This window comes from Pleurodeles waltl, chromosome 12, assembly GCF_031143425.1.
Source record: "Pleurodeles waltl isolate 20211129_DDA chromosome 12, aPleWal1.hap1.20221129, whole genome shotgun sequence".
Taxonomy (NCBI): domain Eukaryota; kingdom Metazoa; phylum Chordata; class Amphibia; order Caudata; family Salamandridae; genus Pleurodeles; species Pleurodeles waltl.
The window spans coordinates 633185940-633211819 of NC_090451.1; the positions used below are offsets into that span (position 1 = coordinate 633185940).

At 42.0% G+C, this 25880-nt stretch overlaps 1 protein-coding gene across 1 annotated transcript; it reads right to left on the reverse strand.

Annotated features, from left to right (window-relative positions):
- Nucleotides 1-295: 295 nt before the first annotated feature.
- LOC138268431 (ribosome-binding protein 1-like) lies at nucleotides 296-25880 on the reverse strand. Its single transcript, XM_069218055.1, has 3 exons — nucleotides 25777-25880; nucleotides 19338-19496; nucleotides 296-2395 (listed from the first exon to the last, which is right to left on the reverse strand). The coding sequence occupies exons 2-3, from the start codon at nucleotides 19473-19475 to the stop codon at nucleotides 410-412; spliced, it is 2124 nt and encodes a 707-aa protein (XP_069074156.1). The 5' UTR covers nucleotides 19476-19496; nucleotides 25777-25880; the 3' UTR covers nucleotides 296-409.

Below are 25880 nucleotides of genomic sequence, written 5' to 3' on the forward strand. Positions count from 1 at the left end.
GTTGCTCGAAATAGCCTTGAGTCCCATTGATACCCCATATGTCCTGATCAAGGAATAGATCAGAGCATAGAGATTAAATAATCAGCTCCTAAGAAGTATGTTTCTGAGTTTAAACCACTGTGAAAAATGTGTAGTTTTAGTTGGTAATAAATTCCAAATTTGGGCTATGGTGCGTGAATGTTGATGTAAGGTTGTGTACATTAAATAATACTAAACTACAAAAAGAAGTTAATGACAACTGTTTAGGTAGGCCGCTTTATAATGACAGATGGACATAAAAGCAACAAACAAAGAATTAGTTTTACCATTGCTTTAATATTTGCTAAGCAGAGTCTGGAACATATGCAACCAAATCGGAAACTTTAATTTCTGGGATTATGTTTTTTCTGGAAAGCATTGTGCATTGATTTCACATTGGCCCAGGAAATCTGCGCTGATTTGGTGACCATTGGTACTGGTACTGATAGTGGTGTTGGCGGTGCTGCCCTTGATGTTGTGGATGTTGTGGCTGCATTGGTTGCTGCTCTTCGGGCGGTGAGCATTGTTGGTGCAGTTCTTGGGGCTCTGCTTCTTGCTTCTCAACGCTTTGCACAGATGGGTCTGGTTTAGCCTGATATTGTGGGGATGGCTCTTGCTTGTCCTGCTCTTTCTGTGGGGTAACTATATTCTGCTGATATTGTGCAGATTGCTGTTGCTTGCCTTGTAGTGGAGGTGCATGTTTATCCTGGTATGGTGAGGCTGGCTCTTGCTTGACCTGATCTTGCGAAGTGGGGAGGTATTTTTCATGGTACTGAGTAGATGGTTCTTGCTTGATCTTATTTTGTGAAGGAGAGGTGTCTTCATTCTGATACTGGGGAGATGACTCTTGATTATGCTTGACATAGGGTGATGGGGCTTTCTTTTCTTGACATTGTGTAGATGACTTACGTACATCTTGGTCATGTTGATATCCACCTTGTTGTCTCTGATCTTGATAAGATTGGTTTTGCTTGTTCTGGTCCTGCAGGGCATAATCTTGTTCGCCCTGAGAGTAATCCTGGTCTTGCTGAGGCTTATATTTAGTGTCCTGATCTTTATCAGAGCCACATTTCATACCCTGGTCTCGTTGTGAGTCATATTTCTGACCCTGGTTTTGCTGAGCAGTGTATTTCATGTCCCGATCTTCGTAAGCTCCAACTTTCTCACCCAAATCTTTCTGCGACCTATATCCTGTATCCAGGTCTTGCTGAGAACCATAGTTCTTCTCCTGATCTTTGTCGGAGCCACCTTTCCTACCCTGATTTTGCTGTGAGCCATATTTCTGACTCCGGTCTTGCTGGGTGCTCGATTGCTTGTCTTGATCTTCATAGGCACCAACTCTCCGACCCTGATTTTGCTCTGAGCCATCGTTCTGACTCCGGTCTTGCTGAGTGCTGTATTCCTTGTCCTGATCTTCATAGGTCCCAACTGTCCTACCCTGGTCTTGCTGTGAGCCATATCTCGTGTCCTGGTCTTGCTGAGAACCATATTTCTGACCCTGGTCTTGCTGGGAGCTGTATTCCTTGCCCTGATTTTCATATGCGCCAACTCTCCTACCCTGATTTTGCTGTGAGACAGATCTAGATTCCTGGTCTTGCTGAGAACCATATTTCGTGTCCTGATCTTTGCTGGAGCCACCTTTCTTACCCTGATCTTGTTGTGAGCCATATGTTTGACCCTGGTCTTGCTGGGCGCTGTATTTCATGTCCCGATCTTCATAGGCTCCAACTTTCTTACCCTGATCTTGCTGTGAGCCATATCTCGTGTCCTGGTCTTGCTGAGAGCCGTATTTCTTGTCCTGAACTTTGTCGAGGCCACCATTCCTACCCTGATCTTCCTGTGACCCATATTTCTGACCCTGGTCTTGCTGGGAGCTGTATTCCTTGTCCCGATATTCGTAGGAGCCAACTCTCCTACCCTGATTTTGCTGCGAGCCGGATCTCGTGTCTTGGTCTTGCTGAAATCCATATTTGTTCTTCTGATCTTCGTAGGAGCCACCTTTCTTTCCCTGATCTTGAAGAGAGTACTTGTCCTTATTTTGCTGTGAACCAGATGCCCTGCCTTGATCTTCATATGAACTGCCTTTCTTGTCCTGTTTTTGTTGAGATTGGTCTTGTCTGTCTTCAATAGGAGGATGTGACTTTTGTTTACCCTTATCTTGATGATATGGTTCCTGTTTGTCCTTCTCTTGCTGACGTGGCTCTTCCATTTGCCCAGGTTGTGAACTGCAAGTTTCTTGTGCTGGATGGAATGTCTTGTAATAGGCTTTAGAAACTGTGCAGATTAGATCCATAAACTCATTGAAATCCACTTGTCCATCGTTGTTTTCATCCAGGATTTTCAGCATTGTTGCAGTAGTCTCAGGGTCTTTGGGATTCTGCAAGACAGTACAGAGAAAATCATCATGTTAGCATCCATTGTAAGATCGAAAAAAAAGCTATATTGGTGATTTTTATGAAGGACATCCCAATAACACACCAACTGGAAATTCTAGAAGTTGGGACCTCGTTTAGAGTTTGCAAGAAACTAAAAATGCCCCAGTTTTTGGCCGAAACTCTAAATATGGACTAGAATGCCTCGGCCAAACTTATTACACGGTTATATCCCTGTGGGGGAGACAATTAAGCCGGTAGATTCTACTCCATATTAAGAAGTTCCTCCAGAAACTGGTGAATTTTCACTTCCCTCTATAATAAAACAGAGGCCAATAACATAACATGTCGATTTGTATAGTGGAACAGTTAACAGGTGTTTATTGTTACCCTACTCAGTGGTATTCATTTTGTTAACCTTGGAAGGACGAAGGGCTGAGTGGTAGCGCAAAGATTTGAATTTGTGTCCATGAGGTCAAACGCATATTCTGGAGTAGATGCATTAGTCCACAGAGTCGCCAGATCCAGGCCTTGGAGTTATTTCTTTCAGTATATGTGAAACTGATAATGCCAAACACATGCTTAACTATCATTATATATGATCTGGTATGGACGGGGTAAGAGGAGACCACCTAGTAGGATAAAATACCTAATTTATGAGCAAAGAGTTTCGTATCAAGACAGTACAGAAGATGCAAAAAGCAATGGAAAAAGGTGCAGGTTGAAATCAGTGTTTATAACTGTGACTTGTACATTAAGCAGAGACAAAACACATGACAAAATATTGACGAAAATGAGGAAAAAAACGGAACTGATTGACAAAGCAAATAGCTAGAAGGTACATATCCCACTGCACAAGCATATGGCTCAATATTGTGGTGATTTACAACTGCTTGTGCGGTTCACAGAACTTGAAGCCATGCTTGCAAGTTCCCAAAGATTTTCAGAAATTAGGGCCTGATGTACAAATAATTTCTCAGTTGCATAGTGTGGAATTCACAAAATCACTTGTTTTGCGATTGCAGAATGCATGTCTCAACGTTCAAAAGCTACATTGTGAGTCAAAAAATTTCTTTCCAACTCACAGGGTACATGTATTGGCCCACAATAAAGCTCATAGGAGGGTGTGTGCAGTGGTTTCAGCCTCACATGATTTTCTATGTATTCAATGCCTTGCGATCGCTATTGTGATTGCACACTGTTAAACTGTGATGGTAAGGCTCTGGCAAAGTGGAAGCGGTCCAGAAATCCAGAGTGACGTCTTCCATCTTGTAAATGTCGGCTGCCATTGTGGGGGAGGAGACATAGGTTCAGGGGACTGGCAGAAGCTTTTCCCGCTCCCAATCCCTGAAGGATGCCTTTTATGTTTGAAATCAGTTTCTGCCTCCCGCAGACCACTGTCTATGCATTTGCTGCATTTCGCGGGGTGGGTGCCACAGAGAGACACCTACCTCATAAATAGTCAGCGTTTTTGCGAATGCCTACAAGTGGGCCTATAGTTCAGTGAGTAGTTAGTACATCAGACCCAGTTCAAAGTGAGGGTAGGATTGGAAAGCGGTCGTTGCGCAAAGCAGACTGACTGTCTTGCAGTGTTACCTTTCTATACCAGACCCTTGCATTTCTTCGTGTATGGTATTCAGACACTTTTCCCTCAGGCAAGTCACCCGGCAAACGAAAAATGAACGAATTTATTAACTACAAATTCAACTTGATCAGGGAAAAGATATTTGTCAATAAATATATGTAACAGTATGTAGTGCACACACAAGCCAAAACCTCATATGCAAGCAGCAGGAATTTTACAACTGCTTCCTACACCCCATCAACCACAGAGTATGCTTTCAATTTATTTGATAGGTGACTTATCCTCTTTTAATTGATATACAACTCTGTTAATATTCATCAACTATTTTACTAACAAAGAACATTTTCCTTGAAAAAAAAAAAGCCCAACCAGCTGTTGGATTAGGTGGCATCTTCAGCCCTGGAGTATTAGAGTTGATTAGGATGTCAGCCAGGTTCACAACCATAAATATGTCCAAGATGTTTTGGAATATCAATGTGTTGAAGGCCATTTTACACTCATACCTATCCGGTATCTGCACCAGATTATAAACGCCTTTGAGATCCATATTTGTGAAGGTCTTAGTTGGTTTTATGTGACTGAGGGAAAAAATAAGAAGGAAAGGGTATAGATTACGGATTGTGATGGCATTGAATTCTCTGTAATCAATATACAGTCTGTATTCACCTTTGATTATGAACATCTGGGTTCCAGCCAGTGAGGAAGAATGCTGTGTAAACCAGTTACCAAGATTTTTATGCAATAATTGGTGCGAAATCTCAACTTCTTCGATGGTCAGTGGGAAGATTCAACCACGTGGTGTGGGTTATCCAGGAATCAGATGTGTTCGGAAATTATATCTCCTATGAAAGGGGCAGGAATCAGCTCCTTTCTAAATGAATGCATCCATAAATTCCTCACAGTGTCGAGAATTGCATTCTCTTCAGTCTTTAACCTTTCAGAGTCTCTGACCGCCAAATGTAAAAGACTGTTTTTCATGCATGGGTGGCTGGGAACAAGGTTTAACATAAAATAATGAGAGGTTATTTCCTTTCTGCACCGGTTAATCTCAGGAATGTGCCGTTTCAGACAAGTAAAAACTAATACGATAGGGAAAAAGGTGCATTGATCAATTTAAAATATATTGTTTCATCAGTCCCTGTTTGTACAGTGGTTAGTAGTGGTAAGGTTTTCTTACACATTGCTTCTGAAGTTAAAGTGGTTCCATGAATACCTTGGATTTTTTTCTTCATAGGCTTCTCTTGAGTAAGAATTTAGACCCCTGTCTAGAGCTTACTATCCTTAAAGCATGCACAGGTACCTGCTTCTACTAACGCATGACCTGTGGCAGGTTCTTGATGTGGCGATGAGCACTTGCCAGAAACAGTGAGCTCTCTGGTTGACTAACACTTCAGTAATCAATGAACTCATCAAGCCAATTTGCTTCTCAGCAGCTGGTGACAAACTCTAACAAAATGTTACTCCTTCCAATAGTAAAGTCAAAGTCCTGTCTGTTATTTGTTGTTCTTTTTCAAGGGAAGTGTATTCTGTTCTCTCCAATCTGCATAGGTTCTTCAGGCGACAATGCTATTTCACTATTGTTTTAGAACTCCATAGTTGCCGGTTCTTTTCCTTCTCTCAGCATGGTGCCTTTCTGCTTTTGTCTGCAACGTTAAGTCATTTAACACTGCAGATATAGTAGGCTGATTCACCAATAAAAACTGGAGGGGTCATTACGACCCCGGCGGTCGGTAGTATAGTGGAGGTATTACCGCTACCTACCTCCACTATTATGACATTGGCGGTTTGGCCAAATCCAAACCACCAAGTCAACCCACCGACCACCACGGCAGTAACGACCGCCAGGCTTGAGACTTCAGTCTCCAGCCCGGTGGCTGTCACTAGGCCGCCCATGGCATTATGACCCCACCCACCACCATGGTTTCAATGGTTTCTGTACCGCCACTGAAACCATGGCAGTAGGCACTATCAGTGCCAGGGAATTCCTTCCCTGGCACTGATAGGGGTCTCCCCCGCCCCCCTAGAGTCCTCCACCACCCTCCCCCCGCCTCTCCCGACCCCCCCCGCACAGTTACACACATACACGCCCATACACACATGCATACACACATTCACCCATGCTTTCATACATTCATACACACTCACAGCAACACTCACAAACATACATCCAGGCACACACGCAATCTCACAACACAACATGCACGTACACTCACACCCACTCATGCACACATGCATTACACACGCATGCACACATTCACAAACAGTCACACACACACCCACACATGCACAAAACACCCCCCTCTCCTGTCGTAGAACCCAACTTACCTGCTTGCAGGTGGTCCTCTGGCAGGAGACTGGACGCGGCGCTGCTGCCAGCAGCAGCATCCACCAGTAAAATACTGCCAGGGCGTATCATGGAACATGATACAGTAGGCGGTGTTTTGCTGGCATTGGGGCTGCTGCTGGCAGCAGCGCTGCCGTTCACCGCCATGACCGTCGCCGGAATTCCATCAGCCTTCTGGCGGAATTCCGTTTACAGTCATAATGCCATGGACAGTCGGGAGCCACGGTATGTTGGTGGCCGTCACCGTGGCGGTAGGCAGTATTTGCTGCCAAGGTCCTAATGAGGGCAAAAGTGTCCTTTAACTATTTTTGCAATCCCTGACTCAGGGGTGATGGCAAATCTATCTGTCCATTTGGCTTCCGCTACCAGTTATTGTCATCTATTAATATAGCTAGCATGATCTTGATTTAGGCAAGAAATACAAATGGTACTGAACTGTAAAAACCTAACATTTGTGTGGATCCCATCAAATTTCTCCGGTGATTTAAAAAAAAAAACTGATCTGTGTCTAAAGACTTCTTTCAGTAGCTATATCTCCACTACTACTTTCTAGTGCTTTATTATTTGCAGCATTGTTATCAGTTTGCTGTGAAGGGTTTATAGGGTTTGAAAATTCTGGTGTGAGTTAATTAAGCCAGTCACTGTGAATACATTTTATAGTCTGTGCCATAGCTTGAATGGGGATTTCAGACTGGTCTATTTTGGGCCTGGCAAACTGTCAAAATTTGACGGTGGGACTTGCTGAAAGCCCTTACCATTGCAGTATATATGTACAAGCAAGAAAAGGTATACTTGCTGCAAGTGATATGAATTTGGAAGAAAACAGGAAAAGGGAGTGAGACAATAGCACCAGACTGGAGTTTGCTCCCTGTTGCATAATCTTTTTAGTAGAGGAATGGCACACGCTACCTCAGTATGGTGACAGATCAAAAAGATTCTGGCAGGAAAAGAGGGAATAATAATAAGTATATGTGATCAGTCGTATTGAAAATGTGCCATATAACATACAAATACATTAACAGGGCTTACCGGCTTCAGCAGCAGGTGCTGCTGTGATTAGCCTTGGACTGCCCTAGAAACTAGTCTTTAGCCCAGGACTCTGCCACCAACAACACAAGACACACCAGACAAAACGAAACAACAAACAAGAAGGCAACACACACCAACTAAAGGAGGCAATCCAAATGGGGCCTAGAGGAGAACTAACAGGGAACTGAGGGAACTGAAAAGTAAGAAAACAATAAGGATGAGGACTAGACATGACTGCATACTGTTATGTATACGGGGAGCCAGTGCACCCTGTGAGATGTTGCTAAGCAAATACTGTAAGTGATGACTAGTTTATATAGGGCTCTGCCACCATTAACCCAGACGTGACATTAACTGCAGAAAGTGAGTTAGCCGTCTTGTGTGCCCATTTACATGAATTTCCATTGACATGTCTTCCTTTTTCCAGCCCCGCTAACTATCTTGAATATAAACACAGGGAAATGTACAAGTCAGCTGGAATAATCATTACCTCATCTCCTTCTCAATCGAGATATCCTTTTAAGACTATCAACTTCTTCACCACATTTAGCTGTAAAATCTGGAATAAGCTGAATATGAATGACTTTGATATTCATCTAACCATGTGTCCACAACTGGAGGCAATAAACTGATTTAAGAAGCTGTATGACTGGATAACTAGTCATTGACAAAATAAACGCCATAAAAATATCAAAGCGTTCCAAAAAGAAAGCCCTTTGATAAATGAAGAGGTAACAAAGATAAAAAGATACATCTCAATGTTTCAACCCACCTAGGAAAAAATTAAAGAACCTTCCTGATAAAATGTATCTACATACGGATAGCAACGCATAAATCATACATCAAATTAGTGAAGCCAATACACTAAGGAGTATATACAATGCCTAATGCCCATTCAAGGAATTCTATATATTCTCAAAATTTCCGGATCATGTATAAGATACTGGCTCAGCTGCCTGCCCTTCTGACCCATGCCCACCACAAATATTCAACAAAATTCTGCTATCATTATCAGTGGCTATGCCAGCATTGAATGTAATCAGTCATTCTCTATCTAGAGGAATCTTTCCACAAGACGTAAATAGAGCATATATACAGCTATTGATTTAGAAGAATAACCTGGACCAAGAAGGCCCTAATAATTATAGACCCATTTATACTGGACCCTTTTTAAAGAGAAGAATCTCAAGAGATCTTCCAATGAGTAGAACACAACCACTTGCTCTTAGAATACCAAACAGGATTCCACCTGGTGAAAAGCAAAACATCTGCTCTATTCTTTATATAGGATGACATAATAAAAATAAAAAAACAAGTGTAGCTAGACCTCTTCTCCTGGATCTCTCTGCAGCTTTTGCCATATTTCACAATCCAACCTTAAATCTCAGTCTCAAGGAAATCAGTATTGATTGATAACTATAGCTTATATCTCGTCTAACTTTGATGACAGGACAAACATGATACATATGCACCACGTTTCCTTGGCACTATACAAAATAAAAATAGGAGTACCACAAGGTTCAGTCATTTCTTCTCTCTTCTTTAAAGTGCGCAAGAAACCATTACCAGAACTAATCAACTGTTTTGACGTTATCTGCTACAAGTGTGTGGATGACACACAAATAATTCTCAAACTTGAAAAGCCCAACGATATACAAAACTGAAAACTCCAAAATCGTCTCAAAGCCATAGACCATTGGAGGATGTGTAAGTGTTTTTAAACGAAATGCATCAAAAACTGAAATACTCACTTCATCAAATCGAAATGTTATGATCCTTTAACCCATGCCAGCTGATCTAGAACCACTGCCAAAAATGTTCTAGGACCACTGCCAAAACTACCATAAGAGGTTTGAAGCCAAGCAAACTAACAAAATCAGCATTCTACACTATGAAAACACTATTTTGCATTTTTCCCCATTTCGGATTTCCACAAAAAGATTAAGTAACAACAGCACTTATCCACTCAGAAGTTGACTACGCATATGATCTGTATCACTGGATTCCAAAGTTGACTACACAAATGGTTTGTAACATTTCTTCCCCTGTCAGCCATGAGATAATTTGAGAGGCTTTAAAACTCACCCCGCCCCGTCCCTGCCTTCAAGGCTTTTCACTGTTTACTTGTCACAGGAAATTCTTTAAACCATTATGATTCACTCACAAAGAAACACACAATAAAGGCCCTGAATTCCTTCAGATTAAGATTTACTAACACTCCCTAGGAATGTATGTTTCACTCCAGCACCACAATTAATCATTCACCCTCAAAAACGAAGCAATCAGCATCACTACTTTCTTTGTACATGTAGCCAAAAATTGAATTAATTCCTAGGAAAAATAAAATCCACTCATATCCCCCTGAAATTTAGAAGAATGTTTAGGAGATAACCATACACAAACTGACCATTATAGATTCCCTAATGCACCATCTTCTACAAATTGGGACACACTAAAAACATAAAGCCTGCTCTATCCACAGTCCGAGGCTCTCACCAACTTGTCACTTTTTTATGCAACCTCAACCAGACCTACCTTCCGACCTATCATTCCCTCACCTAGTGCCTGTATAATTACATAGAAAATAAAAGTGCTCCCAAACCTACAAATATTATGCTTTTTGTATTTTTGCCTGTTCGGGAATCCATGAAATCCAGCAAGCTTCCTCCTGCTACATTGCTAATCCCTGCAAAAAACAAAAAGAGCTTTCATTTATGACCATTGAATATAAACAGTACTCTGCATGCCATGCTCTGCTTTTCCAACTCCTATTCAAAATTGAATTTCTTTTTTTGAGTCCTGCACAAAGATACCTACTGTCTTTCTTATTTTTAGGTCAAACCTAGGCAGTAAGGATGCGCTGCCTCTTGACACGTTGATATGTATAGTTGTAGGCTTGCAACACGCCCATCTCACGTTCATCACTTTCATTCGTTCCTTAGCCTGCCTTTTAAAATTCCCTTGATTTCATGGGAAAATGCTTTACAATTGTTCCTCCTTGAGGCTGCTTTGTTACCGCCTTGGACACTGACTCTGTTACATGGATTATTGCACAATCGGCCCTTCCACACTTTAGTGTGGCACACTACTTTTTCTTTTGCCTCGTCACTTTGCGCTGTATGACGTATGTTTCTTCCTCTTCCTTGTTTTGGTCATGCCGCTGTTTCTTTGTGGTGTCTGCGTATAAAGGCTGCAAGCTGGAGGGGGAGGGTCTTTTTTATGTTTTTTTTTTTTTTAAGTTTCATATAGCGCGATCTTGAATGGAGGTGCGCTTTGCATGAGGATATGAAGTTTAATATAGCGCAAACTCGATCTGAGGAGCGCTTTACATGACTACCACTTACTTACAAGTTTTGCAGTTGAAAAATATACAAACTGGAGCATTTAAAACAGAAAAACACAGAAATGCTCAACGCAGCTCTCCCTGCACAGTGTGAGAGCCGATACTAAATATTCACTGTACTCGGAAAACTCGCTGATAATTCTTTGCGGGACATTACTTTTTCAAAACATTTTTGCCCATGACTCAGCCTATGGTGGTCCTAGGACAGTGGGACCACCACCAAACCGTTCAGCATGACACACTTTTTCTGTCTAGGTTATCTCTGGTTCCCACACTAGGTTGGGGGGGAACCCCAAAATAGTAACCTCTTCCATCATTCAGTGTCTTTTAAAGCGCTCTCATGGCTGGAACTTTTGTTTTACAGCTGGAAGTAGTTTGTGTTTTAAGGGCCTTGTTTATGATAGTATTGCAGTAAGCCTGCTAGGTCTGAAAATATGTAAAGAACTGTGTCCTCTAGGGGCTACAGATATAGCTACACTGCATTACTTTTTGCCATTCTGTTTTCATGTCATTATGCCCTCTAGGGGCTTACAATATGGTTACATAATCATGTGTCTTACAAATGCTATTTTGATTTAGGTGTCTTCTAGGGGCTGTTCTGAGCATTACAATCAAGATATTACAATATTCGCTGCATTCAGAAACTCACCCATAATGCTTTGTGGGGCATTCCTTTTACAAAACATTTTTGCCCATAACTCACTGCATGATGTCCTTCTCTGTCTAGGCCATCTCTGGGTCCCCACACTAGATTGGGGAGGGCCCCAAAATAATAATATAAAAAAATATTATAAATAATGGCAATATTTTCATTTTTTGCTGCAAATAGATGAAGAAGATAAATGGAAGTGCTTTAGTTATATGCAGAGCCTCTGGAATTATTTGGCAGAGCGGACCAAATTATGCGGTAGGGTTGACCAATTCATGTGGCAAGAAAAGTCCAGTTAGGCATTTGCAACGCCAAATGCTCTAACTCAAGCAAATGTAAGACCAATTGCATTGCAAATGCTTGTTTCCTGTAGATACCTGTTTGAATTGCCCCATCTCGACTGAAAGTCTGTAACGTCTTCTGTCTTGCAAACCTGTAATCATTTGCCTGCAATCTGTCAATCTTCTAAGCTCCTTCTTCCCTATATATTCATCTCACCATTTATGCTCCCAAACAAACCCTCATACATCCCATTAGATTGCCATCTAATTCCCGTTTGGAAGTTTCTTCTATACTATTGATTCATCTCCACCAGTCATTCACATGAGGTAACACATTGCATGCCCCCTATGTCTGCGGTATCTAATTTCATCTGCTTACGCCACAAACAGTCTGGTGTAATTCCTGTAAAGGTTCCTTCTGAGAACACAAGGCTAAACTCACACCATATTGACCGCTAACCTTTGGTTTCTGGAGTAGCGTGTTGCTCGCCATAAAGTGCTTCTGTGCCTCGTGTGGTATTAAGCACCATGCAAATACAAAGCCCGTATTAAAAAAACTACAAATACAACATAACTGTGAAAACAGAACTGAGAGAAAAGAGGATTCCATTTTAGAGATGCTTCATTTTAGAGCCGCACCAGTGTCTTAAGATAGTTGAAACAAGTTGAGTGGCATAAATCAGAACATTTTGCATTGGATGATGGGGCAGAAAACAGTGAATGTAGAGCAAAGAATGACAATGTGTTATTTTAATTCACATCAAAATAAGCCGTTATCAGGGACGTAACTTGGTCAGTAAGAGTGGGGGGGGTGAGCTTCAGATTTTCCGACAATCAGACTGGCATGTCATGTTTAAGCACATTATACGAAAAGCAGTGTGCATGGAAGGAGCCTAAGGGGCAGAGGGTAGAAAGCGAGAGGAATGTGGATTGGTAGTTACACTAATTGAGGGAAACATAATATTTCGTAAAATGACATATATTTTTAAAAACTGAGAGGTAAAGAGTTGTATGTGCGTTTGTTCTGAATGTATGTACAAATTCTTGGTGAAATCCAGCAGGCATCTCACCATACCCTACTGAAAGCATCTGTGCCCAACTATTTACCATAAAAAAAAATTCTTGGGAGGGTGGAGCGCCCCCCTCCCAAGCTAGGCCTTGGCAGTTATTGAATTACTTATGAGTGGGTTATTCTGGATTTACCAAAAAACTTCAAAAGAACTAGAGTGCTTAAATGATTTTTTTTGGTACTACAGCTTTTCATGTTGCAATTATTTCAAACTGTGTGTGTTGTGTGTTTTTGTTAGTGTGCACTGTGCACGCATGTGCGTGCTCACTTGTGCGTTTCTATTTGCCATGCCTTTCAGGTGCCTTTGTGAAATTTGGCCAAACTTGACTATTTTTTTAAAGTTCAGCCTCAGTAATATGAGAAGATTTTCTCAAGCCTGTGTTTAAAGATGGTCTACAGCCAGGGTTATAACCGGTAATGGTCCTGGAACAAATGCTTTGAAATAATTTCTCTTTTAAAGTGTGTTTCCGGGACGGCTTCACATAGCCTTTATACATATGACTGTTAATGATGTGCAATTAATGTTGTGCAGTACACTCACAAAAATAACAATAAGGTACAATCAAACATTCAGGTATGTTACACGTAGATCTGGGTTCGCATCCCAGTTTTACCACTTGCCCAAATTGTATGGGTTTGCCCAAGCCACTTAATCTCATTGTACCTATGTTTCCTCATCAGCAAATAATGGTATCTTTTAGGAAAGATCAGAACACAATTATCAGGTTCTCTTGCGCTCTCTCTCTCTCTCTCTCTCTCTCTCTCTCTCTCTCTCGTTTTTTCTCTCTGTCTACATTTAATTGTGCTAGTTTCAAACTTGTTTTAATTCTAACAATTTTTTTTACCACTGGGTTCCACCATAGAAAAGCACATTTGGCACCAGGGGGTTACCTTTCGCACATGGATTTGTGCCTGATGTACTAACATTATTCACTATAATGAAAGCTGTGGGAGACTTCAAGGATGACTGCAGGCTGTCAGTCTGATCAGGCTGATAATATCAATGTGTTTGCAAACAAGAGTTTGTCCCTCATTAAAGTTGTCACACGAATCCTTTTCTTGGACAAATTCAACAATATTGAGGGCAATATTTTGAGAGGTAAGGCTCCATACGTTTTCTATACACAGTTCTATATATGTACCATGGTGTGTTTTATATATATATATAATATATATATATATATATATACAGAGTTAAGAATAGTAAATCCTACCTCCATCTGTGCATTTCTCCTTCAATATTTTGTCCCTCTTTATTGCTGTAATGATATTCTGTTCTGTCAATATTTGGCATTCGATATTAACTACTACAATCATCCCTAAGAACACAACTGACCTTGTCAGAGACCAGGAGAACCCGAAAAGGGCATCTCTTGCTAACTGATAGCCGACATCAAGCAGTACTAAGCAAAAATTGCTCCCTCATGTTCCTTTACTGTGCTCTCAAGGGCTTGGCTCTCTCTTTTTATCTCCTCTTCTCAGAAAAGGGTGAAAACAGAGGCTCCTCTGTGGAAAGAACAAGCTTAAAGGTTAGCAGTGGACTCAACTGAACTTTGTTAGAATATGTGATGGAGTCAGTGTTTAAGCTCGCTTGTTGGTGCCTTGGCTGACATGCAGCCTTGTTGTGCTAAATAATTTTTTTTAATTGAATTAGTCTGAAGTTAAAACGTGGAACTGGGAAAGAGCAGGAAAGTAATTTCAGTGGCAAAGTGGGTTTGGCAGCTACGGTTCTGCATGGAACTTTTGGTTACAAACCTGAAGGCTTTAATGGAAGTGTTGACTTGACGTATGCAACGTCAAGGGACTTTCACCTGCTGCAAAATCTTGTCTTGCTCCAATAGACAAGTTGGATTCCATAAAAACAACTAAGTTCCAAAGATAAATCTTTTGACTGTTGCATTACGATAGGCTTACTGGCCACCGTCCAGTGTTGTTGCCCTGAAACTGCATCTAGGGTCTGGTCAACACCAACCATTGACTTATGTTGGGACTTTGTGTTTCTTTGTCACTTTTTGACTTAAACTTTTTAACAAATCATATATCTAAATGTCTTAATCTTATTTTGTCAATTTTTCGTTTTTTCGTTTATTACCCTCTTACATTTTACTTGATTAGTGTAAGAATTTTACTACTTTCTTGGTTTTAATATTGTTTTGGTGTTGTTTAATAAAATAATGCACATTTCTCTGCATAAAATTTAGCAGTTTGCTCAATAGATACCGTGGGTTAAATCAAGGTTTTCTGTTTTTAACTTAGAAGGAATCTTGATTTCCCTAAAACAAATAATTTAGAATCTCACAAACATGTTGTGCATATTCCACAATTAAGTTGTTTGTCACTGCACACGTTTCACTAGGTAAAAACTGAGCTACAAACCCAGGATATTGTTTTCCATGTCATGTTTAGGGACGCAGCTAATACAAAATACTGCTCTTTTTTCTATCCAAACCCTTGTGAAGTTCGTGCAGGGAAAAAATGCAATTATCAGTTTTTTGCAACTCAAAATGGATGAAAAGTTGGTTACTGCCAGATAATACTCTATTATAACATGCAGATCTTTTAATGACGTGGTTATAGAGCATCCATAAAAAAGCAAGCTCCCTGAGGTTCGACTGCATAATGGCACCCAGAAGAAGTCCTAAGAGAATGAACAATTTTGAAAGACAAGGAAATCGAATTTGGCATAGGAAATTAGGAGGATGACTTGTAGAGTGAGAAATACCTATTGTGTTTAACAACTTAGAGAGAAGAAAAGAATGGGAAAGAATATCAGACCGAGGTAGAATGGGAGACCAAAGGATGGTGAATAGATTGAGGAAGGATGGGAGTCTTCAAGAGTGTAGGGAATATGCGGATTAATGCTACACTTAAGAGACACTGGGGAGAAATGTGAAACTTAGAGGGGTGGGGGGGCCGGGAAGATATTGGGGAATATAGTAAAGAAGATAGACCTGGGAGAGATGCAAATCTTAGGGAAGGAGAAGAGGATGAGTAAATAGAATATGTATTGAGGGTTCAGAAATGTGGAAGAAATTCGAGACTTAGAGAGAGAGCAGGCAACCATAGGAACGACAACAGACTTGGGCAGGGCAGATTGACTGTAGAAAGGTGTGATGGTTAAGGAGGGAGTAAATACTGAGGAAGGGATTACGATACTGATAAAATTGGAAGTCTTTGGAAACAAGACTTTGTAGAAGATGTATGATTGGATGAGTGACCTCAGGATGGCAGAGAGACAGGACAGGGATGGGAGATTCACAGAGCACTAAGAGAATATAGAGTGATTGTATACTTATCAACGTCCAAGAGTCGGGGAAAAGTTAAAAGGCTGAATGATAGATGATCTTTAGGTGGAAGCTTGGAAGGGACTAGCGACAGAAAGAGGTTGAATACTGTAGATAAGCAGGAACAAATGCGTAGTGAAACATTTGATGGGTACTATGGTTAAGTCTAAAGATGAGGCCCACAGTAACAGTAGGAGACTTAATAAATATTTGGAAAAGTATTAATTTAATAATAGTTTAAAGCTTTGAAAAATAACTTATAAATTAAGTTCGCTTACATGCATAGATGTGCTCTTGGACTTTTAAATTTAATGTTGCAATAGTTGTTTATCTCATTTGATGTTGAACAAATGTGGTTAATCCTGCTGATGTATGTTTCTCATAAAAATATTATTGCACCTGGCCCTTTTTTCAGGGTCATCCCCAATCTTTTTGCCTCCTTCCTCCTAATTTTTCTGACCAGTTTTTGTTGTCTTTAGGATTCTGGGCACTTTACCACTGCTAAACAGTGCTAAAGTGCATATGCTCTCTGTTTAAATTGTACTGTTGATTGGTTTATCCATAGTTGGCATATTTGATTTACTGGTAAGTCCCTGGTAAAGTGCACCAGAGGTGCCAATTGACTGTAAATCAAATGCTACTAGTGGGCCTGGATCACTGGTTGTGCCACCAACATTAGTAGCCCTGTAAACATGGCTCAGACCTACCTCTGCAGTGTCTGTGTGTGCAGTTTTAAACTGCCAATTCGACTTGGCTAGTGGGAACCGTCCCTTTTACTACATGTCAGGCACCCTTAAGGTAGGCCCTAGGTAGCCCCAGGGGCAGGGTGCAGTGTATGTTTAAGGTAGGGCATATACTAGTGCGTTTTATATTTCCTAACAGTGAAATACTGCCAAATTTGGTTTCACTGTGCAAGGCCTATCCCTCTCATAGGTTAACATGGGGGCTGCCTTTAAATATCTTTGAAGCGCAAATCACCTTTGAGAGCAGATCAAAATGTGGAGTTTAGAGTCTCTGAACTCACAATTTAAAAATACATCTTCTAGTGAAGTTGGTTTTTAAATTGTCTGTTTGAAAATGCCACTTTTAGAAAGTAGGCATTTTCTTGCTTAAACCAGTCTGTGACTCTGCCTGTTTGTGGATTCCCCGTCTGGGTCAGTTTGACAGTTGGTCTGTTCACACCTCTCCTCTAGACAGTGATACAAAGGGGGATGGGGTGTAGCCTGCATATCCTGATGAGCCATCTGTGCTGGAACAGAGGAGAGGAGTGGTTATTCACACCTGAAATGACTGTGCCTGCCCTCACACACTTCAGTCTCCGACCCCCTGGTGTGTGTCTGGGGCCTGCCCTGGGCAAGGAAGGATCTGTCAAACACTTGAGACTTTGCTTTGAAGCTTGCCATCTTCAAAGGTAGAATGGGGTATAAGAAGAAAACCCCAAACCCCAGACTTTTAGAATCTTTCTGGAATCAAGAACCTCTACCAAGGAGAAGAGCTGAAGAGCTGGAGCAGGAATACTGTCCCTTTTCTGTGTTGCTTTGCTGGATTGGCCTGCAGTTGCTGTTTCTGCCTTAAAAGAGTGCACAGGGTGAACTTTGCTGTGTCTCCTGCTTGAGAAAGTTCTCCAAGGGCTTGGAGTAGAGCTTACCTCCTGTTGGAAGTCTCAGGGACACCAAAGACTTCAGTTTCCTCGACCTGCAGCACTGTGAACTGTGTGTTTTGTGTTGCTCAAGAAGAGAAACCACCACGACGCGGCCAACGCACCGCGACCCTGGTCTCATCAACACTGTCATTAGATGACTTCACCGAGCCGCTGCTCGCACCACGACCTGTGGGTCCCGCACTCCGGCATTGCCTACTCACACCGCAGCCTGGGCGTCCCCTACGCCGATGCTCCTGCTGACACCGGTGCCTCTGCCTGCATCATGGCCTTTGGACACCGCTTGGGAGGTACACGAAGCACCGTCCCGTCCCACACCGCAGCCCTGGTCCACCGACGCCAGCATCATCGACTCCAGTGTCGTCGCCAGGCATCCTGCCTGCACCGTGGCCTGTGGACACGTTCATGAGGATCACGAAGCACCGTCCCATCTCGCACCGCTGGCTTGTGCCTACTGATGACAGCGCTTCAGCAACGACAACGACACAGCCTGCACCATGACCTGGTGACACCGCATGTCACACCACCCCGCTTCATACCGCAGCCCTGGTCTCATCGACGCCGCTGGATGCCGACACCGAGTCGCTGCCTGCACCGTGACCTGTGGGCACCGCATGTTGCATCGTCCCACTTCGCACCGCAGCTGCGACGCCATGCACGCCAGTGCTCCTGACTTCATCAGAACAGAGTTCAATTTGCACGCGTCTCACTTCAAGGGCCCGACGACTCCCGCACCGATTTCGGAACCGACTCTGCAATGCCGCTCTCCGGAGCTCACGGCAAGGATCATGACATCCTGCAATTCCAAAGGTACTGTTTTGCGGGTCTTCCTGACACCATAGGTGGCCCACAACTCAGCGGCTGGCCTGAGCTGTTGGTTTTGTTGATCATGACACATTGATAGCCCCAGGTGGAGCTATTGACTTCGAGGAACTGTATTTTTTAACAAATCTTCCAAAATTAATATCTTTAACACTGTATGTTGGATTTTTATCACTTTGGTCTTGTTTTGCACAGATAAATATCAGCTCTTTTTCTAAAACTGGTGTGGTGTCCTTTTGTAGTGTTTTCACTTATTATTGTGTGTTATGTGCGAATGCTTTACACATTGCTTCTGAGATAAGCCTGACTGCTGTGCCAAGCTACCAAGGGCGTGAGCAGGGTTTATCTTGGAAGTGTAACTCCCTTGCCCTGACTAGAGGGGGTGGGCCCTATTTCTAACAAATATAATACAATTTAAGCAACAGGCTATGACTTATAGTGGTAAATATCTTTGAGTTCTGAGAGTGCCTCCTAACTGTGAGAAATACTTGAAATTATGGTGTTGGTGATGCTCCGTGCTTGTAGTGTCCCTGTATTGTCCGTTGTAGTGCCTCATTAGAAGGCAGACCAGATAGCATCTAGAGCTCCTGGTGGTTGCAAATGAGACTACAATCCAAGAGTAGAGTAATTTTTGCATGGACAGCGTTGTTTGTGACACTATGGGCAGGAGCCAAGCATTTGAGAGAGACTAAGCTGTTTGATGTGGAGAGTAAAAGGTTCAAGCCCTGGCATTCCCTTGGTTGCTTGATCTCTAACACCTCACTTGAACTCCCTATGCTACAGTTTCTCATCTGTAATTATGATAATGCTTAAAACCGAAAACAACCGGGCGTTTGTGGCCAAAAGAACATTTAATTTTCAAATGTACTGCTCCAAGTTACCTTAATGACATCAGCAAATTCAGTCTGTATGAGCGAGCTGAGCTCGTCCTTGTTCAGCTTGTCTCGGTCACATTCCTTCCCCGAGTACTTAAGGAAGACCATGATCATTTCATTGACGGCGTGGATCAGCGATGGCATCTTGTCTCAGTTTCACTGGTACTGCGAAAAGAAATGAAACCCCCATTCAGTGCAAAGTCATGTTTAGAAACTCAAAATCGAGTCATAGCCCAAGTGTTTTTACTTATGAAAAACCATTCCCTCCAGCCCAAAGTGAACTCTTCCTTTCACGTGCGGAACCCTCTTGTCAGAAGAGTCCTCCACTGAGGTGCAGTGCAGCCTACTGCCAGTTCGCCCCAGTTCAGCTGCTCGTGCTGCCCCTATCATTCTGCCCTTGCTCCGGCATAGTCCTTATAGTTCCATACCGACGTATGCAGCAATTTGACAATACCAATGCGTTCATTGCGCTGAACCGTGATGCAGAGACCCGCTAACCCGGAGATGTTCGACTTCAGGTTTGAGTAGATTGTTCAGTGTTGTTTTATTTTTGCATTCTAGTAATTGTACTCCAGCACTTATAATGGAAGTTAGACTGCAAGTACCAGAATAAAATAAAAAGTGAAATGTTTGTTACACTAGTATAATCTCATGTAATTTCCTTAATTACCTGTTAGGCTTCATAGGCTAAACTCCCGAAATTTACGCCATTATCCCCGATCGCATGATTAAAAAACGTTGAGGTAAAAATATTTAGCGATGGCACGGGAACAAAACAAACAACCAGAAATTGAGTGGTTCCGGTTTGCGGCATTTGTGTTTTTTGCAATAATTTTTAGCGCAAAATGCATTCTTCCATCAAAAATGGATACGTGATGTGCAAATTATAACACAAACTGTTGGACATCCATTCCGCCTAATTTTGTGTAAAGTGTTCGCGATTTCATGCATGCAAAAGGAAATATGAATGTTGCACACCTCCATGAAAAACCTGACTAGTTATGTTAGTTACCTGCCGTGGCGCAAATCGAGCTCTCCTATTTACCAGGGCTTCAGAATCTAAATCCAAATCTGAAACTTCGAATGACAGCCTGTCCAGCTTGTCCTACACTGGTGAATAATTCAGAAGGGGTAATTAAGAGAGGCAATAATGCTGTCCTAGCCCACTCTGGCCAACATCCTGGGAATATTGCAATCGCTTTCCTTTTTTTCATGGTAGCAGTGTCAATTTGAAAAAAAAAACGATTATGTCTTTTGCTCAAATTATGAATGCTGGCCAGCAGCAGAAATCATTTTATTCAATATAAACTTACAACGACTGCGAAATCGAGCCAGTAAAACATGCAAGTTAATTAAGGGTTAGTACTCGAAAATGAATTGAGGGCTGACCCGCAGAATCCTCGTCCTCACACTGGGCAGCTAAGAAGTTGCTTTCCTCCCCTTTTATGCTGCTTCAAGGGGGTCCCGTCCCAGACAGTCCTGCAGTGATTGGACACAGATTTAACTGAACTGCTCATGGGTACGTGTCTGGATTCAGAATACGCAAAAGAGAAGTGACCGCCATGTAAGACTCTTCACGCAGACAGTGCAGGCCCAGCCTGGACAGCACCATTGTAAGCTTCAATGCATTTAGTGCTCCTGCAGCAGCAATTCAAGCATCCACACACAGTGCAAACCCACACACACCAGCAGCAGTGCACGCTTCCACCTAGATACAGAACAGATGCAGCACATTCAGTGCCATTGATGCATTTCTACCACAAAATAGTAGTAGCAGAGGCAGTGCCAATGCAAGTGTTCCTTAGACAATGAACAGAGACAGCCTACGCATGCAGATCCCTTCTCTTCTTAGCGCAAACATCTTTGCATATAGAAAAGGCACAGCTCTGGCAGTACAACAATTTTCCTTGTTTCCCAGGACATCTATAGCTTTGAATGCATTGTAGAGGATCCCATTGAGCCATTAAAAATAAGGTACTCAAGGAGAAGTAATGTGGGGGGACGAGCTCATATATGTGCAATCCAGAATTGAAGATGGACTCAGACTGATGTCACATTTAAGTGTTTGAGTGGTTGCTGCAAACAAGCAACTCTGCATGTGTGGGCAAAGTGGTGAGATTATGCCTGTGGGAACCTAGTGCAAACTTAGTGCACACTTAAAGGAGGCTGAGTGCAGAATCAATGTCTTGAAGGCGGACTGGTTCCGGGACCATGACAGCATCTGTACTGTGGGAGGACACTGGTGGACCACGATGATCAGTAGCTGCTCCAGGCAATGTAAAGTTGTCTGTACTCTACTACAGCCATCTTCTCCCTGCCAAACAGGGATAGTGAGAGGCAAATGCACAGATGTCTCAGAAGGTGCTTACAATGTCATTCCAATTATAAAGAGAACAATTTTACCAGCTCATGAGTGGCAATATTGAATGGCTTTTTGTGTTTGTATGTAGTTTAGAGCAAGTTTGAAAGTGTTTTGGCACAACATTACCATACAGAAATTGTTATATTCAGAATTGTTCAAAATGGTTCAATTTTTAAATGAGAGTGACAACAGAAAACATGATGATCAGCTGAGGATGTCCTGGAAAGCAGCCACCACCTCAAAAGCTTACATTCCTAACCAGCCGCTGATAAAGGTGTATACGGCTCCCTCACTGAGAACCAAATCTGAGAAACTCAATGTACCGATTTCAGAGATGGTGGATATAAGCCATTCAGCTGATTGTGATCAAACTATTAGGTTGCAAAGAAATACAGTAAATGAAAACACCAATGAATCACCAACAGGATGAGAATAAAACACTAGCAAGAGGACATTCTGTGACAGATGGACGTGAAACAATCCAAGAAAGCAGTGTTAGTTTATGGGGCATGCTTTCAGGAACCATTTGGTCTTCTGGAAAGCTTTTCTTCAGAACAAGTATTCTAACTGGGCCTTGGTCCTTGTGTGCTTGATTATATCTCTGAATGGTTCACATGTTCCATCTGAGTACACCCAAGTCATGGGTGTGAATTGGCATTATCTAGGGTGCTGCTGCTGGCCTGCCTTAGCCTCCTATGGTACTTGAGCTTGAAGGCAACGAAGAACAGATAGCTACTGAATTGTCCAGATTATGAGTTTGCTTCCACCATGCGTCTATACTTTCTGGTGTGAAAGGTTATATTTTGCCTGGTGACGCTTTGCAAAATTTTGCAAAGGTGAGAGACTTCGCTCCTCTGTGATGTACAGTTTGTCGCTGTTGAAAGTTCTATCTGCATATTAAAATCCTTGCAAAAAAAGTTTCTGCTAAATAATTTTGTTCATATGGGATTGGGTAAGGGAGGATGCTCAAAACCCTTAATTGAATGATTTATTTTCCAGCAGATGTTTTGTTACAAAACACTGCAACCTTACTTTTAATTTCTGACGATCGAGAACGTCTAAAAAATAATTCACACCTTGAAGTGGCATGCCATTGCAGCTTCTCACACCACTAGTGGTCCGCGTTACAAGCGGCTTGATGATTCCTAGGGCTTTTACGGCCCTTGGTGGAATCACACATTTTAGAACCACAGCTCAGAAAAACTTGTAGAAATCGTCATGGTAAATCCGATTTACTAAATGCGAACCGTTCGCGCAGCAGGGTCTTGTTAATGTACAGAGGTACCCTGTTTGAGAGTACGCAACCTTGTCCACCACTACTGATTTTTTAAAAATCTGAAGATAAACTCCACTCCTTTCTCCATTAGTGCGCAATGAGTACTTGGCAATTGTTGCAAGTGTTGCCACACCGGGAGGGAACTCCCGTGCAGCGCGAGCGCCACACCCGCGATATGTTTCAGATGCCCAAACTGTTTTCAGATTCGGTAGGTCAACATCAAAGGACAAGGAGTGTAATCTCGGCGACGTAATGAGGCCAGGCCAATAGATGGCAGCAACAACTGCAAGGCAGTGGGTGAGGATAGGAGGAGCAGCAGTTTCAGACAACAACCTACAACACCGGAGTGGTGCTGGCAACCTGCGGAGTGTAGACAGCAATGGTGCAGAATTCGCTGCAAACGAGACTGGTACGGCTCAGCTTTCTTGAACTCCTCCCCACATAGAAAAACTGCATGCAGACCACATAATTTAATGTTTCCTCGTGACACAAACAGAAAGACTGTAAGAAACAGCAGTGCAGGATGTGCCACACACAATAGAATTTCATCACTGTCAGCAATACAGCAAGACCCCTCATGTACACTGAAGAAAATTTCGGAATGCATCTCGCTTGCAGATTTGAATCTCAAAGATGCTCGGACATTTTCTTGTTTACTCCACTGCAAATTAAGATTAATATAGTGAAAGGCACTGGCAGTGTTCCCTCTCTTCCATTCGGATGCAATTTATTAGATCCTGCCTAAAGTCAGGCTCTGCCCTGACTCTCTGAAGATGGCATATGTCCGTCCACTCCTAACCCAAAAGTTCTGGACGACTACCGGTCTAGCAACACACATTGTTTCCTTATTAAAATTCTAGAAAGATGCATTGCAAAACTACACCAGTAAAACCCATTTTAGCAACTCCGCAATCTGGTTTCCACTTTGAATGCAGCACTGAATCCCCTGCCCTTAAAATTATAACCCATGCATCTTTGACAAAACCAGTTCCTTCCGCCTCCTCCTAGAGGTCTGGATCTCTGTGGATCATAACATTGTCCTTAAGGGGAAAATGAGTTCCGGTGATGCGTTTTTTGACTCGTTCGAACCTATTTGGCAAATAGATCACAATGCATTCATATTTGTAACAGTCTCCCCATCCCTATCAAATACATTTTTTCATCTGTAAAAACTACATTCTGGTCCATCTTTTATTCAGCTACTATGTGGTACCACTGCCTTATGTTATTGTGAAGAAAGGAATTTCCTTTCATGAGTATGCCTGCCGGCTCCCAGTTAGGCATCAAGATTGAAAGATCTGACAAACCCAAGTCTCTGTCTAGGACATTCAAACACAGATGACAAGCTTGAACTTTTAAAGAACCCACACAAGACATAATTCCTCCCACTAACCCCCCCCCCCCCTAAAAAAAACCTGCTAATGCCTATTGTATTTTCTCCATGCTGATCCTATGGTTTTATAATTCCACAACCCATTCATTCTCATCATTCTAATGCACTGACTTATCTGCTCTGTAAAAGTGCTTAACATATCTAGAAACGTGGTAGTTATGTCCACATGACTGTAAGTGTTTGCCCAAATGTTATCATCAATCTGAAATTGTAGTCATTCTTCAAATGCTCGGACATATGCTGCTACGAACGCCACCCTCTTCCCTATTTCATGTAAAAACGGAAGCACTGTAAAGTGTAAAGATGTTTGACACCACTCATGCAAAGAACTGATCGTACCATGCCAAACTTTTTTTTATTATGCTAATTGGTATATCCTACATTTGCTCCTGAGGAAATGTTTGTGAATCTGACCCTCCGTGCCTTTATCAGCCCAATGAAATGATGCTGTGTCTGTTTGAAAGTGAATTGAGCATAACTGTATGCATTTGTTTTACACCCACTAAATCTTCGAAAAGTAATGAAATCCGAAATCTGAAACTTTAACATTTCCCAAGAACAACTAGACGTAAACTTTCCTGTGTTCTTCAGTTAAGTTTTCAAATAGGTTACTGATAAGTGCATTTCAAAACATTTCTCATAATTTCATGTAATGTTCGTGACATTTCATGAAAAAACAATTCACAGTTCTGCTAATCCCTCCTCAGCCTAACGTTGCTAGAGGCGCTTTTTAGTATTTACCCACAAACCATTCACTACCTCGATCAGCATATTGGGACGAATATAGCACCAATGAGACAGTGAGTGGTACTGACATTGCTAGGCAAAAAGGAAAGGCCATCCAAGTTTTTTATCTAAAAGGATCAATGGGACGTTATTAATAACCCCCTCTCTTATTCTGTAGGTGCCAGTGCTCTCTGTAAAATGACCTGAGGCCTGTGATTCTAAAGCTGAGAGTTTCTGCATCATTGTTTTAAAACTATTTAACCCAGATATGTTCATTGTAAGCCCAGAAGGAGGGGTTATGTGTTATTTGAGAAGTTGTAATTGCCTAAAACGGTAATGCTGAACCTGATAGTCCTGTGCACATTGTATGAAGAAACTTTAGTTCAGCCTCTGAAAGCTTCCCGGTCGTTATTCTGAAAAACATAAAGTGCTATCGTTACCTTTACATGATTGAAGACGTTCCTGTTCTGATAGGCGTTTGGCTTCCTTCTCTTTCACTACTTAAAATCCATCCTCCCTATATTAGTCTGATTCTGTCACAGCTATTTTCCCTTCTTTCTCCTTCCTAGAACATCACACTATAAAACGTTTTGAATCAAAACCTGGGTCGACCCACAGCCATACAAATAGGCAATGAAATAAATGACAAAACAGTAAGTAAAAGCTAAAAATAAGAGTGAAGACTTACCCAGTGCACCAGAAGAGTGGCAGAAAATGTATATCCCAACAACGACGTAGTGCCGGGAAAGGATGCTTTTTTATAGGAATTCCATGCTCCAGAATGCATGTAGG